Source organism: Aspergillus pseudonomiae (assembly GCF_009193645.1).
Source record: "Aspergillus pseudonomiae strain CBS 119388 unplaced genomic scaffold BDV37scaffold_49, whole genome shotgun sequence".
Lineage (NCBI taxonomy): Eukaryota > Fungi > Ascomycota > Eurotiomycetes > Eurotiales > Aspergillaceae > Aspergillus > Aspergillus pseudonomiae.
This window is the reverse complement of record NW_022476041.1, coordinates 1-27,640: the sequence shown is the minus strand read 5'-3', so window position 1 is coordinate 27,640 and position 27,640 is coordinate 1. Positions and strand designations below refer to the sequence as shown.

General features: G+C 48.6%; 10 protein-coding genes across 10 annotated transcripts; 5 read left to right on the top strand and 5 right to left on the bottom strand.

The window, feature by feature from the left end:
- The first annotated feature begins 285 nt into the window (after window positions 1–285).
- Window positions 286–1,572, top strand: BDV37DRAFT_154958 (uncharacterized protein). Its single transcript, XM_032079049.1, has 2 exons — window positions 286–591; window positions 1,436–1,572. Exons 1-2 carry the CDS (start codon window positions 335–337, stop codon window positions 1,491–1,493), a joined length of 315 nt encoding a protein of 104 aa, XP_031939885.1. The 5' UTR covers window positions 286–334; the 3' UTR covers window positions 1,494–1,572.
- Window positions 1,528–2,771, top strand: gpaA (guanine nucleotide-binding protein subunit alpha gpaA; the record flags this gene model as incomplete). The annotated part of the gene is made up of 4 exons (XM_032084929.1): window positions 1,528–1,645; window positions 1,715–2,057; window positions 2,117–2,673; window positions 2,728–2,771. The coding sequence occupies 4 exons, from the start codon at window positions 1,528–1,530 to the stop codon at window positions 2,769–2,771; spliced, it is 1,062 nt and encodes a 353-aa protein (XP_031939884.1).
- A 677-nt stretch (window positions 2,772–3,448) lies between these two features.
- Window positions 3,449–4,925, bottom strand: BDV37DRAFT_155170 (uncharacterized protein). Its single transcript, XM_032079052.1, has 2 exons — window positions 4,650–4,925; window positions 3,449–4,489 (listed from the first exon to the last, which is right to left on the bottom strand). The coding sequence occupies exons 1-2, from the start codon at window positions 4,809–4,811 to the stop codon at window positions 3,599–3,601; spliced, it is 1,053 nt and encodes a 350-aa protein (XP_031939883.1). The 5' UTR covers window positions 4,812–4,925; the 3' UTR covers window positions 3,449–3,598.
- Window positions 4,926–5,474: 549 nt separating this feature from the next.
- On the bottom strand, window positions 5,475–6,185 carry BDV37DRAFT_272727 (uncharacterized protein; the record flags this gene model as incomplete). Its single annotated transcript, XM_032084928.1, has 1 exon — window positions 5,475–6,185. The coding sequence occupies one exon, from the start codon at window positions 6,183–6,185 to the stop codon at window positions 5,475–5,477; it is 711 nt and encodes a 236-aa protein (XP_031939882.1).
- Window positions 6,186–7,202: 1,017 nt separating this feature from the next.
- On the bottom strand, window positions 7,203–9,851 carry BDV37DRAFT_295139 (acyl--CoA ligase; the record flags this gene model as incomplete). Its single annotated transcript, XM_032089795.1, has 4 exons — window positions 7,203–8,141; window positions 8,217–8,320; window positions 8,430–8,718; window positions 8,791–9,851. The coding sequence occupies 4 exons, from the start codon at window positions 9,849–9,851 to the stop codon at window positions 7,904–7,906; spliced, it is 1,692 nt and encodes a 563-aa protein (XP_031939881.1). The 3' UTR covers window positions 7,203–7,903.
- An 836-nt stretch (window positions 9,852–10,687) lies between these two features.
- On the bottom strand, window positions 10,688–16,314 carry BDV37DRAFT_272725 (nucleoporin; the record flags this gene model as incomplete). Its single annotated transcript, XM_032084927.1, has 4 exons — window positions 10,688–12,040; window positions 12,095–15,193; window positions 15,250–16,189; window positions 16,247–16,314. The coding sequence occupies 4 exons, from the start codon at window positions 16,312–16,314 to the stop codon at window positions 10,688–10,690; spliced, it is 5,460 nt and encodes a 1,819-aa protein (XP_031939880.1).
- Window positions 16,315–16,475: 161 nt separating this feature from the next.
- Window positions 16,476–19,699, top strand: BDV37DRAFT_155002 (bifunctional anthranilate synthase/indole-3-glycerol-phosphate synthase). The gene has a single exon (XM_032079050.1). The coding sequence runs from the start codon at window positions 16,758–16,760 to the stop codon at window positions 19,080–19,082; it is 2,325 nt and encodes a 774-aa protein (XP_031939879.1). The 5' UTR covers window positions 16,476–16,757; the 3' UTR covers window positions 19,083–19,699.
- BDV37DRAFT_295137 (BRCT domain protein) lies at window positions 19,529–21,016 on the top strand (the record flags this gene model as incomplete). Its single annotated transcript, XM_032089794.1, has 5 exons — window positions 19,529–19,703; window positions 19,763–19,963; window positions 20,043–20,102; window positions 20,161–20,261; window positions 20,354–21,016. 5 exons carry the CDS (start codon window positions 19,529–19,531, stop codon window positions 20,675–20,677), a joined length of 861 nt encoding a protein of 286 aa, XP_031939878.1. The 3' UTR covers window positions 20,678–21,016.
- On the bottom strand, window positions 21,017–22,322 carry BDV37DRAFT_155128 (snoRNA-binding rRNA-processing protein IMP4). Its single transcript, XM_032079051.1, has 2 exons — window positions 22,080–22,322; window positions 21,017–22,009 (listed from the first exon to the last, which is right to left on the bottom strand). The coding sequence occupies exons 1-2, from the start codon at window positions 22,083–22,085 to the stop codon at window positions 21,116–21,118; spliced, it is 900 nt and encodes a 299-aa protein (XP_031939877.1). The 5' UTR covers window positions 22,086–22,322; the 3' UTR covers window positions 21,017–21,115.
- A 406-nt stretch (window positions 22,323–22,728) lies between these two features.
- BDV37DRAFT_272721 (putative regulator of nonsense transcripts) lies at window positions 22,729–26,011 on the top strand (the record flags this gene model as incomplete). Its single annotated transcript, XM_032084926.1, has 3 exons — window positions 22,729–22,928; window positions 22,993–24,700; window positions 24,740–26,011. The coding sequence occupies 3 exons, from the start codon at window positions 22,729–22,731 to the stop codon at window positions 26,009–26,011; spliced, it is 3,180 nt and encodes a 1,059-aa protein (XP_031939876.1).
- Window positions 26,012–27,640: the final 1,629 nt, after the last annotated feature.

Below are 27,640 nucleotides of genomic sequence, written 5' to 3'. Positions count from 1 at the left end.
ATGTCATACAGTCGGACATTGTATAGATCTGCATGGCCCGGAAATTAAGTCATTCCAGTTAGAGTAACGATCAGGAGACTGGCATCTGACTCGGTCCTAGACCAGACACGGGAAGGCCTCAGCTTCAGAGTCTTGTGTTTTGCCTTGCAATGGGGGCGGTATTCCTGGTGACGCTACTGGACTCTGCATCAGGCCCAGCGTCTGAGATGTCAGCTTACGGAAGAAATTGAAGAAAATGTATATTTATAAATTGAAATCCGACACACAGAAACTAGGATGCTCTGATCGCAGAAGAACCTTAAGAGCCACTCGTTTAAAAGGGGGATGGTCAATTATGTGCCATGATTGGCTAGATGAATCTCGTTGGTCCATTCCCTTTCCTCCCTCCCAGCGAATGAGAAAAACGCAATCTCATAGCTTTACCTGTTACCAAACCAAACCCCCCACTTTCCCCCTATTGCTGCTCCAGTCGTACTGTGTATACCACCTGCGAGCGTTCCAGAAGGAAAAGGAAAAACCGAAAATCAATATTTTTTTTTTTTTAATTTTTTTTTTTCCCTTTTCGCTCCCCTTCTCCGGCAAAGCTGGTCAGTAAGTTACAGCCAGTAAGTACTCCGTCAGTCCAAGTCGGGCCCCATCCCATTTCCCACACCCTCCTTTTTGGGTCTCTCAACTCGCTCGCCTCTTTCTCTCTCGCTCGTTTCTCCGACGCCCCCTCCAAAGTCCCCAAAGCCCCCAAAGCCCCCTTACCTGAGCTTATCCTCGCCCATCTTTCTCAGCCTCTCTCTTCCTTCTATTCCTATTCCTCTTTCTTCGATCAATCACTCTATCGGTTCCAGCCGGGTGGTGAAGGATTTACTCCCCTTCCATAGTCTTTTAATCTTCGTGGTCGCTGCTTTTCGTCTATTCTGCACGCCTTCTGCACGCCATAATTCTTGTGTTCGTCAGCATCGGGGTAACATTTTGTTTCACTTTCCTTTCGACCTCCTTTCTACCCCGTCTCAAGACCACGCTCCAATTATCGAATTTTTCTCCCCCTTACTCCCATTCATTTCTGGTCACTCGGATTTTCCATAGTACCACCCGGAATTATAGCCCAATCTTTTAATTTTTTTTTTTTTTCTGTTGAGGGTGATAAAAATATCATCTCGATTTCAGAGAGAGAATTTTTGATCGGTGAGTTAGCCTCGTTCAACTTCAGCCCTCAACGAACCTACTTGATTCTCCTCACTGTATCAACTGGTGATCTCGATGTATCAACTGCTACTCCTTACGTCAGTACAATAGCTGGCTCTGTGTTTCTGTTTGATTTTTTACGCGGTAGTTTTTCGTCAAGTTTGGACCACCTCGTGTTGGAGCACGTTGGGAATTATCAACCGATTGGTTTTGAAACGTGGAAAGTGCGGCCTTTCGCTGACGCCTATTCCTTAAATAGATTCCTTCATATACAATACCACGCCGGCCACCACATCTCTCTTTGGACAAACCTTTGAACATCACCAGTCACCTTAATTAAATACCGCCAACATGGGTTGCGGAATGAGTACAGAGGATAAGGAGGGCAAAGCCCGTAACGAGGAGATCGAAAACCAGCTTAAACGCGACAAGATGATGCAGCGCAACGAAATTAAGATGCTTTTGCTCGGTATGCAACCGATCCTACCTGAATAATCATAGCCATATGTGAGGCGCTTTGTTGACCATTTCTCTGCAGGAGCGGGAGAGTCGGGCAAGTCGACAATTCTCAAACAGATGAAACTGATCCATGAGGGCGGATACTCGCGCGACGAAAGAGAGTCTTTCAAGGAAATCATCTACAGCAACACGGTCCAGTCGATGCGAGTCATTTTGGAAGCGATGGAATCTTTGGAATTGCCCCTCGAGGATGCCCGTCACGAGTACCACGTTCAAACTATCTTCATGCAGCCCGCTCAAATCGAAGGCGACAACCTTCCCCCGGAGGTCGGAAATGCGATTGGAGCTCTGTGGCGCGACAGCGGTGTGCAGGAGTGTTTCAAGAGGTCTCGCGAATACCAACTGAACGACTCTGCGAAATAGTGAGTACTCTCTGATGCAGTTGGTCAAACGCCGACGGCATGCTAATTGATCCACTCAGCTACTTTGATGCCATTGAACGGATTGCCCAGTCCGATTATCTTCCTACGGACCAGGATGTACTTCGCTCCCGTGTCAAGACTACCGGTATTACTGAGACCACCTTCATCATTGGCGATCTGACTTACCGGATGTTCGACGTCGGCGGTCAACGTTCCGAACGGAAGAAGTGGATCCACTGTTTCGAGAATGTCACCACGATCCTTTTCTTGGTCGCCATCTCCGAGTACGATCAGCTGTTGTTCGAAGATGAGACCGTCAACCGTATGCAGGAAGCCCTTACTTTGTTCGATTCCATCTGCAACTCTCGGTGGTTCGTCAAGACATCCATCATTCTCTTCCTCAACAAGATCGATCGTTTCAAGGAGAAGCTGCCCGTCAGCCCCATGAAGAACTACTTCCCTGACTATGAGGGTGGTGCCGATTATGCTGCTGCTTGTGACTACATCCTCAACCGCTTCGTGTCCCTCAACCAGGCCGAGCAGAAGCAGATTTACACGCACTTTACGTGTGCCACTGACACTACACAGATTCGGTTCGTCATGGCTGCAGTAAATGGTGAGTTGCCGCATATCATCCATCTGCTTATGTTTTACTAATAATTGATTATAGACATCATCATCCAAGAGAACCTCCGACTCTGTGGTCTGATCTAATGAGTAGGGTGCTTTGATTGAGTGCCTGTTTGAATATCCGACATTTAGACCGTATGCTATGCGACTTATAATTTCCCTTCTCTCTTTCCCCTCTTTTCCTTTTTGATGTGTTCGTCATACCTCGTGATTTCTGAAAGAACCTGGCGTTGAAGACATTCACTTGTCTATTCTTAATTTCCTTTTTCCTTTTGTCCCCTCGTCTGTATTGAAATGATATCTAGCCAGCTCTTTGTTATCCGCATCACCGATATCCATCCCATGACACAGAGCCGCAGTTCATTGTTCCCTCTTCCATGAGGGAGGGTTGAACATTGAGCAATTTATGCCTTTTCTTATTGATCTTTTTCCTTGTCTCCTTTTCTTTTCCAGCATTTCCATTTAATTTTGTGCCTGGTTACCCTATCCCTCATTCAATTTCCTCTTTAGTTTACGTTTTGGTTTTGAACGCTGGATATCCCATCATCTCTTGGTGCCCTCGTGTGTACTTATATCACTCATCTTTCCTGTCTCACGTCCGCTGGAGCAATGAGCGACGACAGGGCCACGGGCACGGGGAATGGCAGGGTACGTGGACTATCATGTCTTTTTCTCATGTGTCATGCCGGGTCGGTCATTGGGTCATAGTCAAAATTAAGGATTGTGAATATATTGTTTGTAATACTTTCATGTGTAGGTTGTAAATAAAACGAGTTGGACATAAGAATCAAACCCTAGCATTGTATGTACTTAGACATCAAGCCGCTGAGAAGGTTGATATTCAGCTATGGTGATACCCATCCAAACACCAGTACTCCATGCATAAACGCTCTATAAACACAAGATAGCTATCAGAACCGCAATTTTGGCCCGATGAATACAATCAACACCGCAACGACCCATAACCCAAAGATCCAAGCGTAGAGCATCATCCGTCCCCACCAACCCTTCCCTTCGGTCATGCGACGCAACATACCCATCCGTCGTTCTGCTGCCTCCATATTGCCTGTCGTGCGGTCCAGACCCTCGACAGCACGGGCCAGAACAGACTTTTCTGATTCCAGAGAGGATTGGAAAGCCTGTGACGAAGACTTGAGCTGCGTCGCAAGGGACAGAAGAGAGTTAGTGATGTCTTCTTGTTCGCGACGGTGTGTGTCGAGTGTTTCTTCGGTGGATTGTATTTTGGCAGTTGAGGAAGACGATTGTTGTGCAGAGGTGTTGTATTCGTGTAAAGAACCTGTTGCTGTGGCTGGAAGGTCCGTCGGGCCATTATGTCGGTTTCGTAAGGTAGACGTTGGCGTAGGCGAAGCTGTAGTAGCGGTAGCTGTAGCGTCTGATGTCGCCGTCGGTGCCGCCATCTCGTGCGACAAGGATTCGGAGATCTGCCCAGGGATCGTCTTAGTTTCCTCCTGCGCAGCGGTCTCCTCTCCTAATGTGTCTATCTCCCGTCCTTCGTCAGGTGTACTCCCCTCCTCCGGTGTCCCGAGTAAATCCTCCCCGTCCACCGACTCCTCGTCCTCATCCTCGTAAATTCCCTCCGCATCGGGCAGCCCCTGCCCATCTTTTGCGGAGAGCTTCATCTCGGCCTCAGCATTTAGCTGGTCTAGTACACTCTGTAACCGTTTCAGGGTCTGGCGGTCCCGGGTAATATCCGATTGAATTTCATGCCGACGGTCGACTGGTTTAATCTGCGGGAGACTCCGTTCTAATTCTTGGAGCGTAGCACGGGCATACTCTATATTCTAGTTTTGAGCTGTGTCAGCACGAGCCTTGCCAGAACCCCAGAGTCTAGCTACAGCCACCAGCTAGCAGAGCTACTGATGTACAGCTAGCTAGCAGAGCCGACACGGAGTTTTCCAAAAAAGAAGCCGCAAAGTAAGATAAAAGGAAACGTAAACGCACAGCTCCCACTCTCATACGCTGATACTCTGACCGACGAAGCGGCTTCAAGTCCGCCGAGGACGAGAGCAGATTATGTTCCAGACGGGCGAGCAGTCGAGACAGAGATAGATTCGCGAGATTTGGGTCGGAGGTGAGGGCCCCGGGGTATGTTGTTATTGTCATTTTCGGTATATGGTTTCTGTCTTGCGCCCGGTGTTTTCGCTTCTTGTTTCTCGTCTCCTTCTTGATGTGTTTCCCTTTTCGCTTGCTTTTTGGCTTTTTTTTTTCTTCTCTTCGCCGCGCTTGAAGGTGGGGTTCGAGTGAGGGGAGTTGGGCTGCGATTTCTTGTTGGCTTGTACTTTGGGGAACTATCGCAGATGGCCTATCGAGCAATCATGCCCGTTGATTGGGGATGACTAAGCTCGATATGTATGGGGCATGTGACTTCGTCCATCGCTATTGGGTCATGTGGTTTCATACTTGTTTCTTTTTGAATGGAAAAGTTCTCTACGATAGGTCCTTCGGTGATTCGGGGACTAAGAGGGTAGGTGGTTGTCCATACGTGTTGGAAAGAGTTAAGTTTTAGATTTCATGAATTCAGCATCGTTAACTCGTCATCAGTCATCAACAGAAGTAAAAATAAAAATAATTCTGTATGTAAACAAGTCCGCCACCCATTAGGCACCATTTTTTCTCTAAAGACAAAAAACCTGCGCCTCAATGACCTGGAATTTCAATGGAATGTAAGGGAAAAGAAAGAATAAAAAAAAAAAAAAGTACCCGAACTAAGCAAGCAGAAGGGGGAGTCGAGAAGAAACAAAAGACCAATGGACGCACACAAATCAATTAGTTGTACTGCAGCATGGTTCGTTTATACGTACGCACGCCTCCTTCATCCACGTCGTAGAGGTGCTGGACAACCTGGTTGCGCTTCAGGACAGAACATGTCCGTTCTGGGGCCGCCGTCTCGGAAAATTCATGCGCGTCGAGCGTCTGTGACCCAGCCGGTCGATCGGCGGTCTCAATGCAAGATCCAAGAGATCCAGATCGCAAAAGCCTGTTGCTGCGCCCAGCGTCCGTCCCAGAGGTGGATGGCCGACTATCTCCCGAGTTGGGGCTCAGCTCGGATGGGGCAACAGCGCAAGGAGCCTGAATCTGCGGATATGATTGCGCGGTGCTGACACTCTGTTTCCGGCCTAGAACGGCAGCAAGATAACCACTCGAGGGTAGATGTGTCGACCGGGACAGGGGCAGCAGAATATCACAGGCTGAAGGGAGTCCGGCGACACCGTAGGTCGACGGGTCTCTTGGATAGTAGGGCACTCCGTGGCCCACTAGGCCAGCTAGTTCCTCGTCGCCACCACGCCTCTCTTTTTCGCCAAAAGAAAAGTGTCGCGGATCCATTTGCCTCTCTAGCGGTGCGTATCTGCCCAGATGTCGTCGTCTGATACGTTGAACGAGGAGTAGGACGCACAGTATGCAGACGACGGTAAAGGAGATCCAGAACGACAGAGCCTGGATGTTCTTCACGGCGTCGTTTTCCTTCTCATGGCCCATTGCCCGTGTCTCTTTGTCTCCTTGCTCTAAGGAGAGTCTCGGCGGTTTTTCTTTGGAACGTTAACGGCGCGTAGATCACTTATTCCTCAACAGCCTGTTTGTCCAGTACTGGAGATGGCCGTCTGAGGCGTTCTATACTAAAATAGGCAATAGGTTTGGTTTCAAGTATGCTCGGTTGACGGGCAGAACCAGACGAGGGTTAAATAAATAGCTGGAAAAAAATGAAGCAAAATGAGATAGAAGTAGAGATGATATTAAGCTTGGTCTCTTGCGAATAAGAGCTATGAGCGGTATACAGGGATCTTTATAATCTGGGCCATGGCCACCAGAGGTACTTGGATCGAAAAGAAATAATCCCCCGTCTCAGATTGACCCAGTGAGGGAATTGCTACTTTCTAAAGGTATTCCAATAAAATGACAGACTCCACCATGCAGGCACGTATATCCAACCCTGCGTCATGCAGCCATTCTTGAAGCACAATTCGGTACGACGGGGCTTCCAGTCCAGTCAGCCACGCGAGGTTAAGCGGTGGGCAAGACCCATGCGAAAGGAGCCAACCGCGATTGTACGACGACGAGAGGGCCAGATGAGACCCAAGAATGCGGCAACAAGGCCAACAAGGAAACCTGAGTTCAGCTGCCCTGAAAGAGCGCCACCTGCGCAATTGCCGGCTCAAGAGAGGAGCTTCTCCCGCTAGTTCGTTAGGCGGACTTAGCGAGGGGCACCGGTCCCTAGGAGTATGAATAAGGCTGGCTACCGGCACTAAACATTTGCGGCTCGGTCTGTGGTCGAGCGTAAGCTAGGAAGGAAGTGGAGAGTGAGAGAGTGAGAGAGGAGTCTCTCCGTCTAATGCATGTCTCTCCTAATGATTGTCAAGGTCCAGATCCATTGCAGGTTTGAAGCGCCAGTCGTCATTGACTGTTCCCCATTGGGAAAGGTGCCCATACCCTCGTGACCCCGTTTCGTTTATAAGATATATGGAATATGGATGTAATTTGAGAATATTAATCGAAAGGATCCACCATCGTTATTCTCTTACATTACATATTCGTTCTCAGCTCAGCCCATCTTTCGATCATCTGCTTTCGCGCAGATCCATCTTGGTTCGCATAAAGCCAGCGTAATGACAAAAGTCTCGCATCAGGTAGCCATGGCATGACGGGTCGATCCTTTACCTTCTTTTGCTGGAGGTGTGGCTTCTGCTAAGATGATGCTCCCCCCCCTCCCTTTTGAAACTTTTCTTTCTCGCGAATCTCTTATTTTTCCTTCCTCGGTAAGAACTCTAGATCAGATTGCGTCTGTGCTGGTGTCCACTGGGTCAAGTCTTTCACTCCTGCACTACTAGACACTACTAACGCACTAATATCTTAGATCTGCTCTTGGCACTGGGAAAAAGAGCCAAATGCGTTCAGTGTGGCGGTAAACAGAGTGATCGACTGTGGCGTCGACCTCCTTTCGTGGCCTTTTGACAGCAGGAAAATTTAAGAGGAATGGACTACGCGAACCTTGATCCACTCAGATTCGTCTATCAAGTATGTCATTTCAATATGCCTCGCCCGTTCGACCCAACAACCAGGTCCCTTCAATGCATGCTAAAATCGGCTGCCCCACCAATCAGGTCACCGAAGCTTTAGATTTACATTAGCCTGGGCCTGTCGCTCCGCAGACGAGGGGAAAAAAAAATTGAAGAAGTGAGAGGCAAAATACAGAGTGTGACCTATAGCTTCGCGGTGATGATCGGTTTTGAGGCCACCTCTTCTCTAGCGCGGTCTCGAAGGACCTTTCGCAGGATCTTGCCTGAAGGGTTCTTAGGAATTGTTTCAACGAAGATTACCCCGCCAGTGATCCTCTTGATCGCGGAGACTTTCCCGTCCATGAATGCGATAAGATCTTGTGCGGAGGCGCTCTGTCCAGGCTTTAGCACCACATATGCCCGAGGGCGCTCGTCATCGTTCCTATTCGTTGACAGTCAGTCTATCAGCTGCTCCTGGTTGTTCATCCATCTCCAGAGAGGCAAATATAATACTTACACCGACACTCCAATGACCGCAACGTCAGCTACTGCCGGATGCTCCAGCAAGAGGGCCTCTAACTCTGCCGGCGCAACTTGGTTGCCTTTCACTTTGATCAGTTCCTAGGACAGAATTTGTCAGTCAACGCATGCATAAGCTCTAAAGGGATGTATGCAAGGCTAATTTTTTTTCGCCAGATGTGGCAACTGAGCTATTTGTCATACGACGTACCTTCTTTCGGTCAACTACGTAGAACTTCCCCTGATCATCCACATATGCGATATCTCCGGTCTTCAGCCATCCGTCCTCCGTCTTGGTTTCCTTTGTGGCCTGTGGATTTCGCCAATAGCCCTTCATAATGTTCGGACCTCGGACCCAGAGTTCACCCCGTTGGTTACGTCCTAACTCGGTGACCCCGTCGTCCGCCATGATCATCGCTTCACAATTGGGGTTCAGCTCTCCAACTGACGCGGTGTGACTTGTTTCAGTGGGGTCCCAGCCAAGTATAGCGCATGTAGTCCTTTGGAAAAGCTTCTGTGTTAGCTTCCATACCCTGCTTCATTGGTGGAGATAAATAGGGGCCACAACTTACTCGGTCATCCCCCAGCCCTGTTTCACATTGATACGTCCAGATTCCCAGAGCGCCTCCACCTCATCACAGACTTCTCTTCCCAGGGGCGCTGCACCACTGGCAATTCCCTCGACGCTGCTAAGATCATATTTGCCGCTTCTGACCGCAGGATGCTTGGCTAGGGCAACCACCACAGGAGGGACCAGAATAAGGTCCGTGATGCGGAATTTCTCCGTATATTCCAGCATCTTGATGAAGTCGAACTTGGGCATGATGTACACAGGAACCTCACGCTTCAATGCGTTCGCAATGAAAATATTTTGGGCCATCGCATGATACATCGGTAGGAAACAGAGGAACCGAGACCTAGCATTCCTTGCTTTCCAGTCCGGATTCAGATAAAACGATTGATTAGCCTGGAGCATGTTGGCGCAATAGTTTTTGTGAGAGATTTCCACGCCCTTGGGTCTCCCCGTCGTGCCGCTGGAATAATTCAAGGCGAGGGTACGGCTAGCCTTCTCTGGAGTCGATAGATCCTCCCATTCAAATTGATTTCCTTCCTCCGCAGACGCCACCAGCTCACCCCAATAGCGACAACCCATCTTGCCCTCCCCACGCCCATCGAAGATAGCATTGTTAAAAACAAACACCTGGTCCCGACTCAATCCTGCAAGTTGCGCCGCTTCAACACCAGTATCGAGACTCCCTTCAGCGCAAATGAGGTAAGTTGCGCCGCTATCCTGGAGCTGATACGCCAGTTCCCTTGCGACGTAAGTAGGATTGGCCCCCGAGAAGATGCCTCCCGCCATGATGATGCCCATAAAGACAACAGGGAAGAAGAGATCATTGCCGGAGAAGAGTAAAACACGATCACCGGGCTGGAGACCAGCCTTACGCAACCCTGCCGCAAAACGCTTAGACCATAGTCGGAAATCATGCGTGGTGAAATAATGCGTGTCGGGACGAGCTGCCTCAGAGAAGCACCGGTGTGTCTTTGACAACGGATGAGTGGGCGATGTGAACAGGACAGTTGCCAGGTGCGCATCCGGGACATGCACCTGCCAACGCGATTTGAAAGGCATCGTGAGTCTCTTAAAGATTCCACCCAGGAAACAAGGGATCAAATAGCTTTCAAGAAGGGAAGCACTAATAAAGTCCAACAAACGGTAAGGAAGAGTAAATCGCAATATAAGCCTCGAGGAGAGCAGGAGCAATTCATATATAAAAATTAGAACCAGGGCGAGCCAAGTAATTCACTTGGTTCAATCGAAACTTTCCCCAAAAATGTGGACTACCTCGAACCCCTCCCTATGAGAACCAGCGAAATGAATAATTTATCCAATTTTATCCATTCATAACGCGAGGATCAAACCCCCATACCAAGCTTGCAGAGCTCTCCCCGCATTTAGGGTCGGTTAAGTCGGTACCAATCAGTTTCTCCCCGAGCGAAGATCCCGAGGAAGTAAACGCTTCATGACCTCGGGTCTTTGACTCTTTGTCTTATAGGGGGAATGAGAGGCGCACTGTCCCTGGCTATGTCACACAGTTGCCCAGGTGAGGAAGAACAGTCGGAGAGGTTTCTTACAATTGGTGGGACCGAATGCTTACAAGTCGAATGAGGGGTGTCTATACAGCGGTTCCTGCCTTATTTAGCCGGTTACATCATTTCTTTCTTTCTTTTCTTTTGACCCTAGTCTGAGAAGCAAAGGCGGCCGATATGTGGTAGGTATGTTCAATCAATGGAATACCGATAAAAGATTTCTACACCCCCTCCGTCTGCCATTTCCTGTCAAAAACATCACGCTATATCTTAAAAGGATAACCCTGAACGAGTCATGGAAGGAGGTAAAAATATCAAGAAATAACCACATAGACACCTTGAAATTGCACACAACATGAGATGGACACATTAGCTTCATTACGCCTCCTCTCCTCCAAGACAGACCAGTGTGGCTTTCAACTCGCTCACGATCTTCTCCTCCAGTCGGTTCTCGGCCCCCGACGAAGCGTTCAATGGTTTCTGGCGTACCAGCTCCGCTTCCTTGTCGTTCGTGGCCACGATCCGTGCTCGGAGGAGTTGTCTCCGTTCGAGGAGATCTTCAATGTCTTCCTTCACGTGCGCTCTGTCCCATTTGAGTTCCTGGATGGACTCAGCATCCATGCCGGCACTAGGTCCTGCTTGGCGGAATCGACCCAATATAAAGGAGATCAGTGCTAGTGAGTACGCCTCGGATGTCATGCTCAGACAGATGCGTCGGGCCGTAGACCCAGCCGTGCGGTCGGCAGCAAACGCCTCGGACGCCCGCGTAAGTTGGCCCTCGAATTGGTTAAGGAAGGCCGCCACTTCGGGCGCTGTGCGAATAACGTGGTAGAGGAGGTTCAGGCAAAGGGGAAGGATACCGCCGGTCCAGATAGCGTACATCCTAGGCACAGTATCAAAGGGGCCAAAGCCTTTGGGTTGTCGCAGAATGTTTGTCAGCCGGCATGTAGAGAGTCTGACCAAGACCACTTCGACGGCGAGGTGTTCTGCCAGCATGGGTATGGTTGATAGTTTAACAAGGAAAGAAATACTGAGTTCTCCGTAGATGGGATCGCCAGCCACAGCTAATTGATCAGCCCACGAAAATAGAGAAGTTGCATGGCGACCCGTATCGTTATCCGCAATATGATAAACAATATGCTCGTATACACGATCAACATTCTTCACCTGCAAGCAGCTTTGCAAAATGGCCGTTATGATGGCAAAGTCCTTCGGTGTGCATTTCTCTGGTTGATCGTGCAAGTACGCAGTCAAAGACTTGAACCCTTGAGCAACCACAGTCTTTACAATTTCGACCACCAGTCCCAAGTCAGATGATACCTCAGCTTTCTTACTGAGCGTTTCGGGCGCTGTGCGCGAAGGTGAGTCATGGTGGAACTGAAGGGCGAGGAAAAGCACATTGAGAAGAGACCGGTAATACTCGGTATCGTCATTGATGATTGCGTCCTCATACGTTGCGCGGCGAGAGCGTAATGCATCCCATACGACTCCAAGCAGACCAAAAACTTCAGCACCTCGGGATCCGATCTCGACAAGTCGCTGGAGTAGAACCTGTGCAAAATCTACTCGGGTTTGTTGAATACGCGCGAAGATTGCTTCTTGTGGGACGCCATTGGTGTTGGCCTCGAGACATCTCTGTACGACCACAGCCATCGATTTTTGAACCTCGCGATCCATCATAAAATCTGAACAATGCTCGATGGCGAAGAATTTCCAACTATGGAGGAGCGACTGCGATCAAACACTATTAGAGCCCATTCATATAAGGATTGCACAAATACATACCACTTTAGCCTCAATCAGTGACAGATTGAGATTAGCGCGTTCGAACTCCTGGTTAAACCCTTGGTTTCGGGTTCCTGCCCATGCAAAATCGTAAGAGAGAAGCTTTTCGCCGAGGCGAATATCATAACAATAATCACCGCCCAGGATGCGAGGCTGCAATGTCGTCCTTTTAAAATCAGCGAGCTTGCAGCCTGAATACCTCATCTCAAAGTTCTTCTTCAAGTTGGCGTGTAGTGAGGCATTGTACCCCGAAACCTCAACTGCATCCTTCGCGTACCAAGATACAAGAGGAATTAAAGTCTTGTAGAAGGACCGATCCTGCATTTCTTTTGCGGAATGTAAATACACGGTGCAGAGATCAGCGACGACAGCTGCAATTCGTGTAGTGAATATCTGATCTACCACAGATAATGACGCTATCTTCAACTTCGAGACATATTGCACGAGGCTGGTGAAAAACAGTGAGTGCTTTCTCAGCTCAGAGGTGGCCCAAGGCCAGTTTTCCTGGGCATGAGAGACAAACTCTAGCAACGCAAGGGCTACCTGAAGATCAACTTGGTCGATGTTTGACAGTGTATCCAGAGCAATCTTCAAAAAGGGCGTTCCTCTCATAGCCGGGGCCTTTTGATCGTCGGTCTTTCTCAGTGTTTGACGAGGAGAGGATCCGGTAAGAATATAGACCGCAAGCCATTGCTGACGTTTGGTGACAAATGTTGACAATAGCTGCCATATTCCCAAATGTAGGTTTCGATCACTCAACGGCCTGTCAAATTGTGATAGGATATCGAGAAAGAGACAGGATGACTCGGCTCCCAAATGACCAATCAGGGACGGTGGCTCTTTGTCAGAATTCAAAGCAGCGCCTGTGATAAGTGTGTTCAGAAGAGATATAATAGGTAGTCGGTAGGCGTCATGCAGTGCATATAGTTTGACGAGAACTGGAGCTGCCTTGAACAGTTGCTCTTCTAGTAATGACGGCGGTGTATCGAGTAGCTGGGCAGCTTGTAAAAGTCTGGTTGAGAGTATGAGTGTCGAATTGACTTGCCTTTCTACTAGTGTTAAGTAGCGAAGATATAATGAGGGCGGGGTTTGAAGGCCATCAGCAATGAGTCGAAGGATCGGGTTGAAAGGGAGATCACTCGTCGAATGCGGTCGTAAAACATCCAGGAGGTACGTCGCTGAGGACGAGAACACACCAGTAACTTTCGCATCCAGTTTAGTACTGTCATTCGTGCCATAAGCATAGTAGAGGATTCTTTCGAATGTCTTGGCAAGTGCCGCGTTGATCTCAAATCTCTGCGCTGGGGAGTTAAATCGCCAATTGATGCTGCTGTTATACACTTCGACCATGATTCGAACAAAGTCCAAGAGGACTCCTCTCATCATATGGGATGGGACGCCAGCAGTCCAATCAGAAACGGCTGCGGTCTTGCCCATTATGCTATTGGGGCTTCTCCTCAAAACAGCACGAGAGGCAGCGTCGTCAACAATGGACTCGAAAAAACGTACACAGCTAAGGAGAAAGGGATATTCGCCTGATGTGACCTCGAGGGCGGAGATGACTGCGGTCATGATGCCGCCTTTGCCATCAGAACCAAAGAGGCTGCTCCGAGACAGGAATGGCCATACTCTGCCAGGCAAAACTTCAATAAGAGCGGTGATAAACCGCAGACAGGCAATAACGGAATCCAAAACAATCTCAGAGCCTGCTCTAGGTCCGATATGAGACAGATTGCGTTCGAGAATGTCGAGTACCACTGAAACAATATCGCTTTGACGGGCTAACCCATCGCTTGCCATTTCCAAGATCCTCTTAGCGCCTGAGTCATCGCCATTTTGACGTTGTGTATCCTTAGAGGTACTGAGGAGATCTGCCAAGAGCCCTATGATTTCCGCGATAGAGTCCTCTCCCCATCCTGCTGAATATCCTCCGTTCTCATTCCATTCCTCTAGCCAGCTTCCTAGGTAGCTTAATGAAGAATACCGGTGCTGCCACATGATAACAGCGGGCCTTGACTCGGACACGACTTGCCCAATCGTGGTAGACGGAACTTGAGATGAGCCCGTGACAACCAGAGCATTGCTGGTTTGATTTTCAGATAACTGTCTTCGAGGGGATGAGCCAATCATAGGAAGGGATTCAACGAGAGTGACGAAGTTTGCGTTCTCATCCTCCCGTATCGTCTCGTACCCTTGGAAATCAGGCGGCAAGGCCTGAGTAAATGTGTCCATGTTCTCCATTTCATTGAGAATTTCTGGGATCCCTTCGTCGTTAACTAGGTCTTTGCTAATAAGAGCGCGGCAGAGTTTCAAAAACGGCACTGTCTCATAAGGGAATCGCGACCGGGCTAGTCGAAAGATATTGTCCATCAAGAGGTCATCCTTGATGAAAATACACCGTGGGTCACTAGAAGACGAAGCAAGGCTATTCCTGGGCCATAGATGTTCTGAGGATGAGCCCACAAGGATTGCCAGAACGGATTCCACAATTTCGGGCGAATAATCTAAGTACACCACAGCCACTCGGATGAGATCCAGTAGCACCGTTCGAGCCCAGCAGTTCGTCAAAATGTCGTCAACTGCAGATGTAGAGCCAACTTTGGTAGCCAGATTCATGGTGATCTCATAAGCCATGACCCTCGCTTCATCCGAGGTCAACAGGGTTATAGAATCATCAGCCGTGTACTTCGGAGTTCGTGCGCACTCTAACAACTCCTCATAAAGTGAAATTTCTGAAGCTCCGCCTGCGGTAGATTGAGGAGTATTCGATTGAAATGAGTCAACTGCGCTGTGAAACTGTTCCAACTCTCGGCTCTCTTTGTCGTTGAGGGCAAGCTCTCTCAAAGTGTTTAAAACCAGTCCCCATGCGAATGCCGCGGGGCTTGCAACTTTGGACTCCACCACTGCAGAAACAAAAATCTCATTCACCTGACCAATCTCATCCTTCGAGAGAAAATATGGTGGTTTCGTATTAGACTCTGGTATAGGAGTTTTATTTATGATGGAGGGAATAGTAAGCGGTAGCTTCATGAACGCAAGGGTCGTCAAGCTCACAAAAGCTTGAAGAGGGAGTAATACTTCTTGCGGATTCTGGCATGGCTTTATGAGGTCAGCTTCAGAACTTGATAGCAGGAAGGAAGTCTAGTACTACTCACGATTTGGAGTGGCTCAAGGAAGTTGTAATCGCCCATGAGACGAAGCCAGGACACGAAAACATCGGCAGAAGGGAGCTCCGCAGATGATTGAAGCTGTAAAAACAGAATTTGCACAATGTGCAATATCTCTTCAACGAGAGCCGTTCGCCACAAGTCTTCCACGCGCTCGCTACTCTCAGCGAGTCCTAGCCATCCTCCATCTCCCTCCAATGCCGAAAGGCGAACTTGGATAGCTGTAATGCATGCTTGAATGAGAGTGTGGCGTTTATCACCGGCAAGCTTGTTGTTGAAGAGTGTCGTACCCAATTGGCACAACAAGTCGCTTCGTTTCCGTTCGGACTTTTGCGGAGCAGGTTCGTTGACGTCGCTGTGCAGGGAGAGAGCGAGTAGCCTCCGAGCCGTCTTTATAATGTGTGCCCTTTCCGACAAGTAGAGCTCTCGCAGGCGCAGACGCCTACTTTCTTCAGAAACAAATCCCGAGCCATTGTCCTCACGACCGACTTTCTGACTGAAAATTTCAGCAAAACTGGGCCCAGCCAACGACATGCGAAAGTTCTCGACACCAGCTGCGCTTTGCAAACTTGTAGATTCCTCTTCAGAGAATCCAGACAGAAGGCGTGTGACAGGGCGGTTTTGCCATTCTAAGACTGCAATTCTCAGGGCGCTGATTTCGTCAATGCCGGCTTTCTGGCTCAGCCACAAGGCGTCTTCTTTGAGTTCCTTTAGGTTATATGAAGCTGGCGCTGTGGTCTCCGCATGGATCGCAGCCGTTTTCGAGTCAAAGTCTGACTTTGTTTTTGCCGAAGAGGAGGCGAACCCGTCTAAACAATTTGCAAGAAGCTGAACGCTTTCCGGGTGCGACAAGAAAGCATAGAGACTGCCGGTGTCGTCTACGTCATCTTCGGGGTTGCATGTGTAAAGAAATGCTCTCTTCCAGGACCTAAAGAGATGGTATAATCAGCCTTACTCCTCTGTTAAGTATTGCATATGCGCGTACAGAAGCTGGACGTCCCCAGAAAAGCACTTGTCCAGGGACGGGAAATAGGCTTCCGGAACGGGAGCCATTGGCGCAACAGCTATATCATTCTAAGACCTAGAAAGATACAGCTTGTATGCGCAGGTAGGAGGGACCTAAATAAAGCAAGGTCGATAAAGCAATAAGTGTAGGAAGCTGAGAGCGGGAACTCAAGAATATTCAAGGAGCACTTTTGGCTGAGGTCAACAATCAACGCCTATCTTGGTTTAGTGCAAGGCGGTGAGACTAAATTTTGCGCAGTTTGACAGACAAACCCGTTTGGGAAAGGCGATGGATATTAGTATCGGGGCCGGAATGCTTCAGTGAGTCAAATGCCCCGCATTAAAACAATTCGTTGCCCAAACCTGAAGAAAGGTGAGTTAGAGCTGTTGCTTGAGTAATAGACTTCTATCTACGCTTATAATTCTCACGTATCTTGTTCTTTTCAATTATTATTACTGACTCTGACACCTCTTATATCCAGGTCTTAGTCATGGCGGGCTCCGATCTCGTTGACCATTCCCCTCACCATCCCACCAAAGCCTCACGGCTTGATAGCGCTTCAAATGTCATTCTGATCGACAACTATGATTCTTTTACTTGGAATGTTTACCAGTATCTGGTTCTTGAGGGCGCCACCGTCCAGGTGTTTCGCAATGATGAATTATCCTTGGAGGAATTGATCGCCAAAAAGCCGACTCAATTGGTCATCAGTCCTGGTCCGGGCCACCCGACCACGGACGCTGGAATCAGTAACGCTGCAATTCAATACTTCAGCGGTAAAGTACCAGTTTTTGGTGTGTGTATGGGTCAGCAGTGCATTATCTCTTCCTTTGGTGGCAAAGTCGATGTCACAGGCGAGATCTTGCATGGTAAGACGTCAGTGATAACACATGATGGCAAGGGTGCATATGAAGGGCTGCCGACCTCGCTCGCCGTGACCAGATATCATTCCCTTGCTGGAACCCACTCAACAATCCCTGACTGCTTGGAGGTAACGTCTTACGCCCAGCTGGGCGAGGACAGTAACAAGACCGTTATCATGGGCGTGAGGCACAAGCAGCTTGCTGTGGAGGGTGTCCAGTTTCATCCTGAAAGTATTCTCACCGAGTATGGCCGAGGGATGTTTAGAAACTTCCTCAAACTTACAGCGGGTACATGGGAGGGTAACGGCAAACAATCCAGCGCACAGAGTGGCGCTTCTGTTGTGACTGGGTTGGCTGCCTCGAATACCACCCCGAAGGTAGACAAGAAGACATCCATCTTAGAAAAGATATATGATCACCGCAGGGCTGCTGTTGCCATCCAGAAGACTATTCCTTCGCAACGGCCCGCGGATCTTCAGGCTGCTTACGACCTCAACATTGCTCCTCCACAACTCTCATTCCCTGCTCGTTTAAGACAATCACCTTATCCGTTGTCTCTTATGGCTGAAATTAAGCGCGCTTCCCCTTCCAAGGGTATGATCGCAGAGAACGCGTGTGCCCCTGCCCAGGCTAGAGAGTACGCCAAGGCCGGCGCCAGCGTTATTTCTGTCCTCACTGAGCCAGAATGGTTCAAAGGTAGCATCGACGACTTGCGTGCCGTCCGCCAGAGCTTAGAAGGGGTTACGAACAGACCTGCAATCTTGAGGAAGGAGTTTGTCTTTGATGAATATCAGATTCTAGAAGCCCGTCTTGCTGGGGCTGATACTATTCTGCTCATCGTGAAAATGCTAAGCGTTGAGCTTCTTACAAGACTGTATCACTATTCCCGCAGCTTGGGAATGGAGCCTCTCGTTGAGGTTAATACTCCGGAGGAAATGAAGATTGCGGTCCAGCTTGGAGCCGAGGTGATTGGCGTAAACAACAGAGACTTGACAAGCTTCGAGGTTGATCTCGGTACGACGAGTCGTCTCATGGACCAGGTTAATGAGAATACTATTGTTTGCGCACTTAGTGGAATTTCCGGGCCCAAGGATGTCGAGGCTTACAAGAGAGAAGGTGTCAAAGCAATCCTTGTGGGAGAGGCACTTATGCGGGCATCTAACACATCGGCTTTTGTTGCAGAGCTTCTTGGGGGGTCTTACGGGGAATCTGCTCAAGCTTCACGAGCCTCGCCGTTAGTCAAGATCTGCGGTACACGATCTGAAGACGGAGCTCGGGCGGCTATTGAGGCTGGTGCTGATCTGGTTGGTATTATTCAAGTACAGGGACGAAAGCGAACTGTTTCAGACGATGTTGCTCTTCGAATTTCTCAAGTTGTGAAGTCGACAAAACGACCTGTCCCTCATGCCGCTTCGACCACTCAAGGAACATCACCTGCAGCCTCGGTTGATTACTTTGATCATTCCAATAATGTTCTACGCCATCCCAACCGGGCCCTGCTCGTGGGTGTGTTCCAGAATCAGCCATTGTCATACATCCTGGAGCAGCAACAAAAGCTGGAGCTCGACGTAGTTCAATTACACGGTTCTGAGCCATTGGAATGGGCTAGGTTAATACCGGTGCCTGTCATCCGCAAATTCGGTCTTGACGAGACTGGAATTGCACGAAGAGCCTACCACACTTTGCCCTTACTTGATTCTGGAGCTGGTGGCTCTGGTGAATTGCTCGACCAATCCGGTGTTCAAAACGTTCTGGACAGCGATGCTGGCCTGCGTGTTATCTTGGCTGGCGGATTGGATCCCACAAACGTTGCTGACACAATTACGAAGCTAGGAAAATCAGGTCACAAGGTTGTTGGGGTAGATGTCAGTTCTGGTGTGGAGTCGGATGGCGCTCAGGATCCGAGTAAAATTCATGCCTTTGTACAGGCAGTGAGAGGACTTCAGCAGTAATTCATAGGCTTTTTGTTCTCAGATACCAGCAACTTGTCACGGACCCGCAGCGATGATCATGAATGAGTTTCCTTTTGTCTTTTGAGCAATGACTCAATCTACACTTCAATTTCGGGCTGCGATTCACATTTAGTTTATGAACTAGTTTTAAGATACAACTATCTCAAATCAGATGTGTCTATAGTCAAGATTGCGAACTATGCTCGAGCTCTCACTTTCAAATCATCCCAGGAATGCGTTCATTGTTGATAGTATGACATTTCATGAATCACCTCGTTCTATAAACTCTTTCTCTACTCTCACACAACCTAGCTCTTCCACTCAGCATAGCAGATAAGTAGTTGTTGCCAGACCATCTAGTTGCCTTCTCGAATCCCAAGTGCTTTCCGACGATCTACCTGTCCTGTTCCACAAACCAACCGCCTACCTATATTCATACAGTCAATATGGGCAAGACTTTTGCAAAGGTTCACTTGTGCTCGGCTGGGAAGCTTGGAGACAGCGGTAAAAAAATTCCGCAATGGGTTCAAGCAAACGGGGGAAGGTATTCTAGGAAAGTCACTCAAGATGTGACGCACCTAGTTACAACCAAAGACGCCTATATGAACAACATCCCTGCAGGTTAGTGCCCCAACACCTGAGTTACTAGACTCTTGCTTTACTAACACATCTGACTAAAGTCAAAGAAGCTAGACGTCATGGGACTGTGAAGATAGTATCTTATGAATGGTTGGAGGACTCTCTACTTTCCCGTAATCGGACACCAAAACGGGAAAAGGCATATCTCATCGAGAATATCTTGAAGGAGGCAAGGAGAGCAGCAAAGGAGAAAGCCAGGAAGACCCCAAAGCAGCAGGGTGGGTCTATAAAAAAGCCCATAGGTAAGCCTACAAGTACACACTCTCAATTTATATACATATCATCTCCAAAACAGGGCTCACATTATGATGTTAGGAATAGTAAACGCAAAAGGCGGCCCTTCAGGTGTCAGCCGTAGGAAGAAATCTGTACTCACTACATGTATGTCTTCCGCTCCATGTGCTTGACCGGCTTAGGTGTTGATGGTGAGAAAATATAGCGGAGCGTCATGTATACACGGACATGACAACTCGTCAACCATACAAAGCCACGCTTGTCCGACAGACAATCACGAAACGTAACGAGAAGTTTCAACTTACGGTTAGTTACATATATGAATCTGGTCTTTGGCTACAGATTGGGGTGGTTGTTCTATTCTCCACAACCAGTGCTGATACTTCGATAAACTGCAGATCTACGAATCCAATGGTGAACCGTGTACATATGAAACCGAATGCAGATACAGCCGTGTTGGTAAAGCAAGCTCCCAGATTCTTGCTCCAACAGGAAGCAGCTTGGACACGGCCCTGACAGCATTTGAACGGTTTTTCGAAGAATATACGGGAAAGAGCTGGGCGTTACGTGAAGACGGAACCCGGCCCCAGCCGAAGAGAGATGATGAAGGGAATTTCCTGCCTCACCATGAGGGCTGGTATACCTACGAATACACCACGAACATATTTACCCACTTCATCCAGAACGGCTCGGCCAGCAGCGCCGGTATAATCGGAAATTAATCTGGAAGTGACAGTATCAGTCGAGGTTTGATTCGTTAGTGCTACTAATATACTAACTCGCGTTGGTTTCACTGTCAGCAGCCATGAGTGACCAGTTAACTCCTCTCTTTCTCGGACTTGGGGCTTCGCATGAATGCTAAAGCTACAAGAGTCTCTTGCTTGATGCCATCTTGTCTCAACAACTGCTTCATACATTGGGAAGAAAACTTGCATATGGGAAATAACATGAAGATACACCATCAGCAGATATCCATTCAGGACACCTAGGTGTCTGTTTCTCTAGACGGGTATACAATAGTAAACAGTGATGTTAAACAGCTAAATGCTAACCTTTTTAAACCTTCCAACACCTTAAGCGCCAAGACAGACTTTTCTTGTGTCTTCGTAAGATAAAGATACATCGCACCAAACCGTTGCAGCCATCGCCAACGAACCGGCTCACAGATAGTCCTTCTTCCTGCTGGTTCTTGTGTACTGTGTAAGAGCCCATTCAATATCACCACTAGAGCCCTTCTCCAGGGATCCGCCGCGGATCTCAAACAATCTCATAGTCATGCGTGGACCAACTTCGGCTAGTTCAACGTCCCGATAACCCGTCTTCACGAACACGTGGTGTCGCACTTCGATGCTATCCTCCCTGTTGACGAAACTGACGACACGGTTGCCGACCTTTCCAGCCTCACGCGGAGGGAAGAGATGCTTCAGGATCTGCACTACCCGAAGGCCCAGCTTTGTCTTGAATCCCTCGAATATAAGGTGGGGGTAGCTCTCCGACACGGTCCCACGGGCAGCATTTGGAATGTCTGCACGAAGAACGACATTGTGAAGTGAGAAGCTAGCCGTCGGTCCATGCGGGAGATGAGAAATAGTCATCGCTGTGGGGGTTCCTCGGTGTTCATGGAGGAGAACCATATCTGTCAACGCCGCAGCATTGGCACTCGATACAAGGTCTGGTAGAACAAGACCACCACGGTTCAGCCGAATCGATGTGGGAAGAAGCAGACGGATTTCCTTTGCAAATGCGCCTAAACGGACAGACGGGTTTCGAGAAGTTGTGACAATGGGGCGGGGATCGACAATTCCTGAGGTGAGGGCGTATTCGTCGTCAAGGTCTAGCATATCCGCATCTTTATCTTTCTTGTCCGCCGTAGGTAAGGACTCGTCATATTTGAAATCTTCGCGGAGCTGTTTGTCATTTGCGATGGAAGGATCAAGGGGTTTTCCAGAAGCTAGCGACGCCTTCAACTGTGCTCGCTTTTCGGCGATAGAGGCATCGCGGAGAAGCAGCGCTCTCCGATAAAGATAATCTCGGCGCTCACGAGCTTGACGGCGCTAAAGACAGTTAGTAAAAGTCTCCCGGTTCATAGCGAAGAGTGTAAATCATAATAGGGCCAAAACGTACAAGCATTTTGTTTGGATGGATGTCTTCAAAGAAACTGGTTGAAGCTTTGTCTTTGGCGGGCAACTTTTTTTAATTGCATTGGTGGTCCGCATGGGCCACCGGACTGTGTGGGATTTGGCGGCAAATAGACCGATAATAAAACAAGGTGAGCCGATCGCAAACCAGCGAATCGCCGAGTCCTGTGAATTACAACTTTCTACCATCGAGGACAGACCGACTCACTGTCATAGGGCTTTGTGGTGTATTAGGGACTCGGTTACTGATCAGTGAGAGTTGCATGTGAGTTTTCCTCTGGCATCGTCCATTCCAGACCAAGAAGAATTCATCGCTGAGACAAGACCTTAGCCTCTCATTCTTCTTGCCCCTCTACTGTGGCACGCTGGGTTATCTTATAAATCAAGACAGATCTCGCTACCACCTCGTTTTCTTCTTAAACTTCTGAGACGGCCGGTTTGTCCTTAACGCTCTTTCATCTCCAACTTATCCCAAACGATATATCAGGAAAGTTCGTGTATGACCGACTCGTGATTCTGATTTGTGGTGGACTGGGCGTTTCGGCTTTGCACGGTTCCTGCCTTCGAGCTCTTTAATAGCGCCTTTTTCTTGCTTCTCCTGGGAGAGTATTTTAGCCTGGATTTTACGATCGATGATGGCGGCTTTAGGTGATGATTTAAGGGAATTGGATGACATAACTGGTGGTCTCCGCCCGCGGAGGCATGACGATGATGATGACGGCTCGGATAATGGGGATGACGACCTAGAAAGTACAACTAGCGCTCCCGCTGCTGGGAATGCAGAAAATCAAAGACACACAGAGGAGGAAAAGGAGCTCCCGCCACATGCATGCGCGTAAGTATCATCGTATATCTCTACGTCTAGATCGAAGTTTAGCTAACCCTAGATCGCCTTGAAGATATTGCGGCATCCATAATCCGAGCAGTGTTGTGAAATGTCTCTCCTGCAGCAAGTGGTTTTGTAGCGCTCGTGGAAATACCTCGTCCTCTCACATTGTCAACCACCTCGTTCGAGCACGACACAAAGAAGTGCAATTACACCCTGCCTCGTCTCTCGGGGATACAATTTTGGAGTGCTACAATTGTGGAACTAAGAACGTCTTCCTTCTTGGGTTCATTCCAGCGAAGTCTGATACGGTCGTCGTATTACTATGCCGTCAACCTTGTGCCGCCATGCCATCGTCCAAAGACATGAACTGGGATACTTCCCGCTGGCAGCCACTCATAGAAGATCGTTCGTTCCTGCCGTGGCTTGTAGCTGCACCGTCTGACCAAGAGCAGCTGCGAGCTCGCCACCTTAGCCCCCAGCTCATTGCAAAACTGGAGGAAATGTGGAAAGAAAACTCCCAAGCCACGTTCTCAGATCTCGAGAAGGCCACCGCTGTAGATGACGAGCCTGCCCCCGTTCTTCTGCGTTATGATGATGCTTTCCAGTATCAGAACATTTTCGGACCACTCGTCAAGATTGAAGCGGATTACGATCGAAAATTAAAAGAGTCACAGTCGCAGGATGGGTTGATTGTGCGGTGGGATCTTGGTCTCAACAACAAACATCTGGCTAGCTTCATTCTACCAAAGCTTGAGCTTGGCGATGTCAAACTGGCCGTAGGAGACGAAATGCGACTGAAATACACTGGAGAACTGCGGCCCAAGTGGGAAGGGGTTGGATACGTCATCAAGATCCCGAACAACCAGTCTGATGAGGTTACTATTGAGCTGCGAGCAAAGGGAGATCATAAGTCGGTGCCTACAGAGTGTACACATAATTTTACTGCCGACTATGTATGGAAGTCCACCTCTTTTGATCGTATGCAACTCGCCATGAAGACGTTCGCAGTTGATGAGATGAGCGTTTCTGGTTACATCTTCCATCGGCTTCTGGGTCATGAGGTCGCCGCTGCACCAATGAAGACACAGATGCCCAAGAAATTCAGTGTCCCTGGCCTTCCAGAACTAAATGGTAGCCAGATTAACGCAGTCAAGAGCGTCCTACAGAGGCCTCTGAGTCTTATTCAAGGACCTCCCGGAACCGGAAAGACTGTCACATCCGCTACCATCATTTATCATCTTGCCAAACTCAATGGAGGTCAGGTACTAGTCTGCGCTCCTTCCAACGTCGCCGTTGATCAACTCTGCGAGCGTATCCACAGAACCGGTCTGAAGACAGTACGTGTAACAGCCAAATCCCGCGAAGACGTTGAATCTCCCGTTGGTTTCTTGTCTCTGCATGAGCAAGTTCGCCTGAATGATAGCAATATCGAACTCCTGAAGCTTAATCAGCTTAAGTCGGAACTCGGGGAGTTGTCGAGCCAAGACGAAAAGCGACTGAAACAGCTCACGCGTTCAGCGGAGCGCGAGATTTTGAACAACGCTGATGTTATCTGCTGCACTTGCGTTGGTGCCGGTGACCCTCGTCTCGCGAAACTCAAGTTCCGCACTGTATTGATCGACGAATCTACACAATCCGCTGAACCGGAGTGTATGATTCCGTTGGTTCTAGGATGCAAGCAGGTTGTCCTCGTTGGTGATCACCAGCAGCTTGGACCCGTCATTATGAACAAGAAAGCAGCTAAAGCAGGTCTCAACCAGTCGCTTTTTGAGCGACTCGTTATCTTGGGTTGCTCTCCTATCCGCTTGAACGTGCAGTACCGTATGCATCCATGTCTCTCAGAGTTCCCTTCGAACATGTTTTACGAAGGTTCTCTGCAGAACGGCATTTCTTCTATCGAGCGTCTTCGTCGTGATGTTGACTTCCCCTGGCCCATCAGCGATAATCCCATGATGTTCTGGTCGAACTTGGGCAATGAGGAGATCTCTGCCTCTGGAACATCTTATCTCAATCGTACAGAATCCACAAATGTGGAGAAAATAGTGACCCGTTTCTTCAAGGCTGGTGTGCAGCCTCAAGACATTGGTATCATTACCCCTTATGAAGGGCAGCGTAGCTACATCGTTAGCTCCATGCAGGCAACGGGTACCTTCAAGAAGGAACACTACAAGGAAATTGAAGTTGCTTCCGTTGATGCTTTCCAGGGACGAGAGAAGGATTTCATCATTCTCTCTTGTGTGCGTTCCAACGACCACCAAGGCATCGGTTTCTTGAGCGACCCGCGTCGTCTCAATGTTGCACTTACACGAGCGAAGTATGGTCTAGCGATCCTTGGTAACCCAAAGGTGCTATCTAAGCATCCTTTGTGGAACTGCCTGTTGCAGCACTTCAAAGAACGGCATTGTTTGGTTGAGGGACCTCTGTCCAATCTTCAGGAATCCCTGATCCAGTTCAGCCGCCCTAAACAGGCATATAGAGGGCCGCAGCGATTCCAGATGGCGTACAACCACGCCTCTAGCGTGACCAGCGGAATGATGAATGGAAGAAATGGCCAGCGCAACGACTTCCACGACAACGGATCCGTGATAGGCTATATTCCTGACGATGTCTCCTCTGTCCACTCTTCTGCTCTTGGTGGTGTCGGTATTCCTTCAGGGTATCCTCCTATGTTCCAGAACTTCGCAGACTCTTGGCCTGCCCTCCCAGGAAACCGTCGGGCCAATGGCAACAGAGGAAAGGGAGCGCCTAGCATTGCTGGTGAATCCATTGCGGCGACAGAATCTGACGTTACTGCAAGTATCATTGATGGCAAGAGTGTTGATCAGGGCGGCGTGAGTCTCGCTGGACTGAGTATCCACGATATGAGTAAACAGCCCAGTCTGTCCCAGTCCGACCGTTTGAAGCGCTACGTCGAATCTGGTGGTCGCGAGCCTTACAAGCCTGGTGTTGCCGATAATAATAGTATTTTTGGTGGAAGCTCTGCCAGCATTCGTGTTACTCGTGGTGTGCCAGGTCATATCATTGATGACGACGACACACGCAGTGTTTCTACTGCGTTTGCGAGCCAGGTGGGGGGAAACTACGATTGATTGCGGTAACGTTGCGTTGTACGCTAGTCTGGGTGGCACCAGAACCTTGCAGCTCTCGCAAAGCTCGGGATACGACTGTTCGCAGCACTGCTAGGCCACTCAAACATCTTTTGGTGACCTGATAGACCGCTCGAGTTGTTGACCGTCTCTTTGGGCATGACAAACCCGCACCTCAGGGTAGCATCGATGAAAACATGTCTCAGCCATATGGTGGAAGATGGAAATATCCTCGAACCTCGAATTTCTCTTCCACGACACATATATCTATATCAAGATATCACTGTTACCGTTCCAGGGGTCCAAAGCAATGACTGTACCATTTGTCAGGTTGACCATGTCCAGTGTCCTTGGCTGGAATATGGTCCCCCATGAAGCAACGCGGGAGTGGTAGTGGTCTGGCATGCATATGACACCTGCTGATTGATCAGTAGCTGTCAAGGGCTATGTCATCCGAGGATTAATGGAGTGTCCATAGATTCGTTCGGCTTGCAGGCGACTTCTTAGGCTACAGGAAAGCTCAACATTTTCACCCACTGATGGCGAGAGTGAGCTCATCTGAAAATGCTATGGATAATTCTTTTTTTTATCATCTTTTTCCGCCTCAACTTTTGTTATTTCAATTTTGATTATTTAAGTAGCTCTTTGCATTGCCTGTGGCATTGTCATTGTGATGCTGATGCTGTCCTCCTACATCCTTGGAGAGCGCAATTGTTTGCCCCTTCACATTTGTACTCTGTACACACCATCCAATCTTTGTCGGCCGGAGGACTTATCCTATCCTGGCAACCAACTACGCTGCTAAGCCCTAGCAAATGAAATATGATTATTGTCGCTCGTTTATAATCTATTATTGCGCCAATACCTCAGAGAGCAACACGTCCTCAGCTGCCGTGCTTTTGCACTTCTCACTGTGGAGTCAAGATGCCTTACCATGAACTCGTAGGATCGAACTGAGTTGGTTCTCTTGTGGCTGCAAATGACTGGATTGAACCGCCCGCCCTGCATCGCAGAAGTATCTAGGCATCTACAATTTCTCACCTTGGCACCTTCCAACCGAAGATCAGGATCTGGTAACCTCTTAGTATGTAGTATCCTAGATATCAGCTGAAGACGTAAAGCTACCTACCAACTCAGCCACAGCGTAAACGACCAGTGATTGATCCATTCTCGTCCTTCAGTCGGCTACATTGATCCAGCTGGATCGACAGTAGCTGAGAGTGACAGGATTGGCTCATGCAGCTCGGGATGTCGCGGCCGAATCTGATATTGCAAGGCTGCGCCACTGGGGGGATCGACCACCCTTATTCATCCTTAAGGGCTGTACTAGGGTCTAAGGTGCATACTTGATTCTAATATTATCTGTCATAATGATGGTGCCTGTTCTTGTCTGTACACAAGGTTATGGTTATTTTTATTTTTGGTGTTTGAGGGGATGCTTAGCTTGCATTGCTCTGAGGCTGATGGTACGTGGTTGTGCTCACGGTACAGTAGCTATGCTGATGGTGCAGATAGTTAAAGATAAAGTCATAGTATGAGGAAGAATAAAACAAAATAATTATAGTAATCATATTTTTACTTTTATTTTATTTATTTATTTATTTATTTATATTTTTTTTTTTTTTTTTTTTT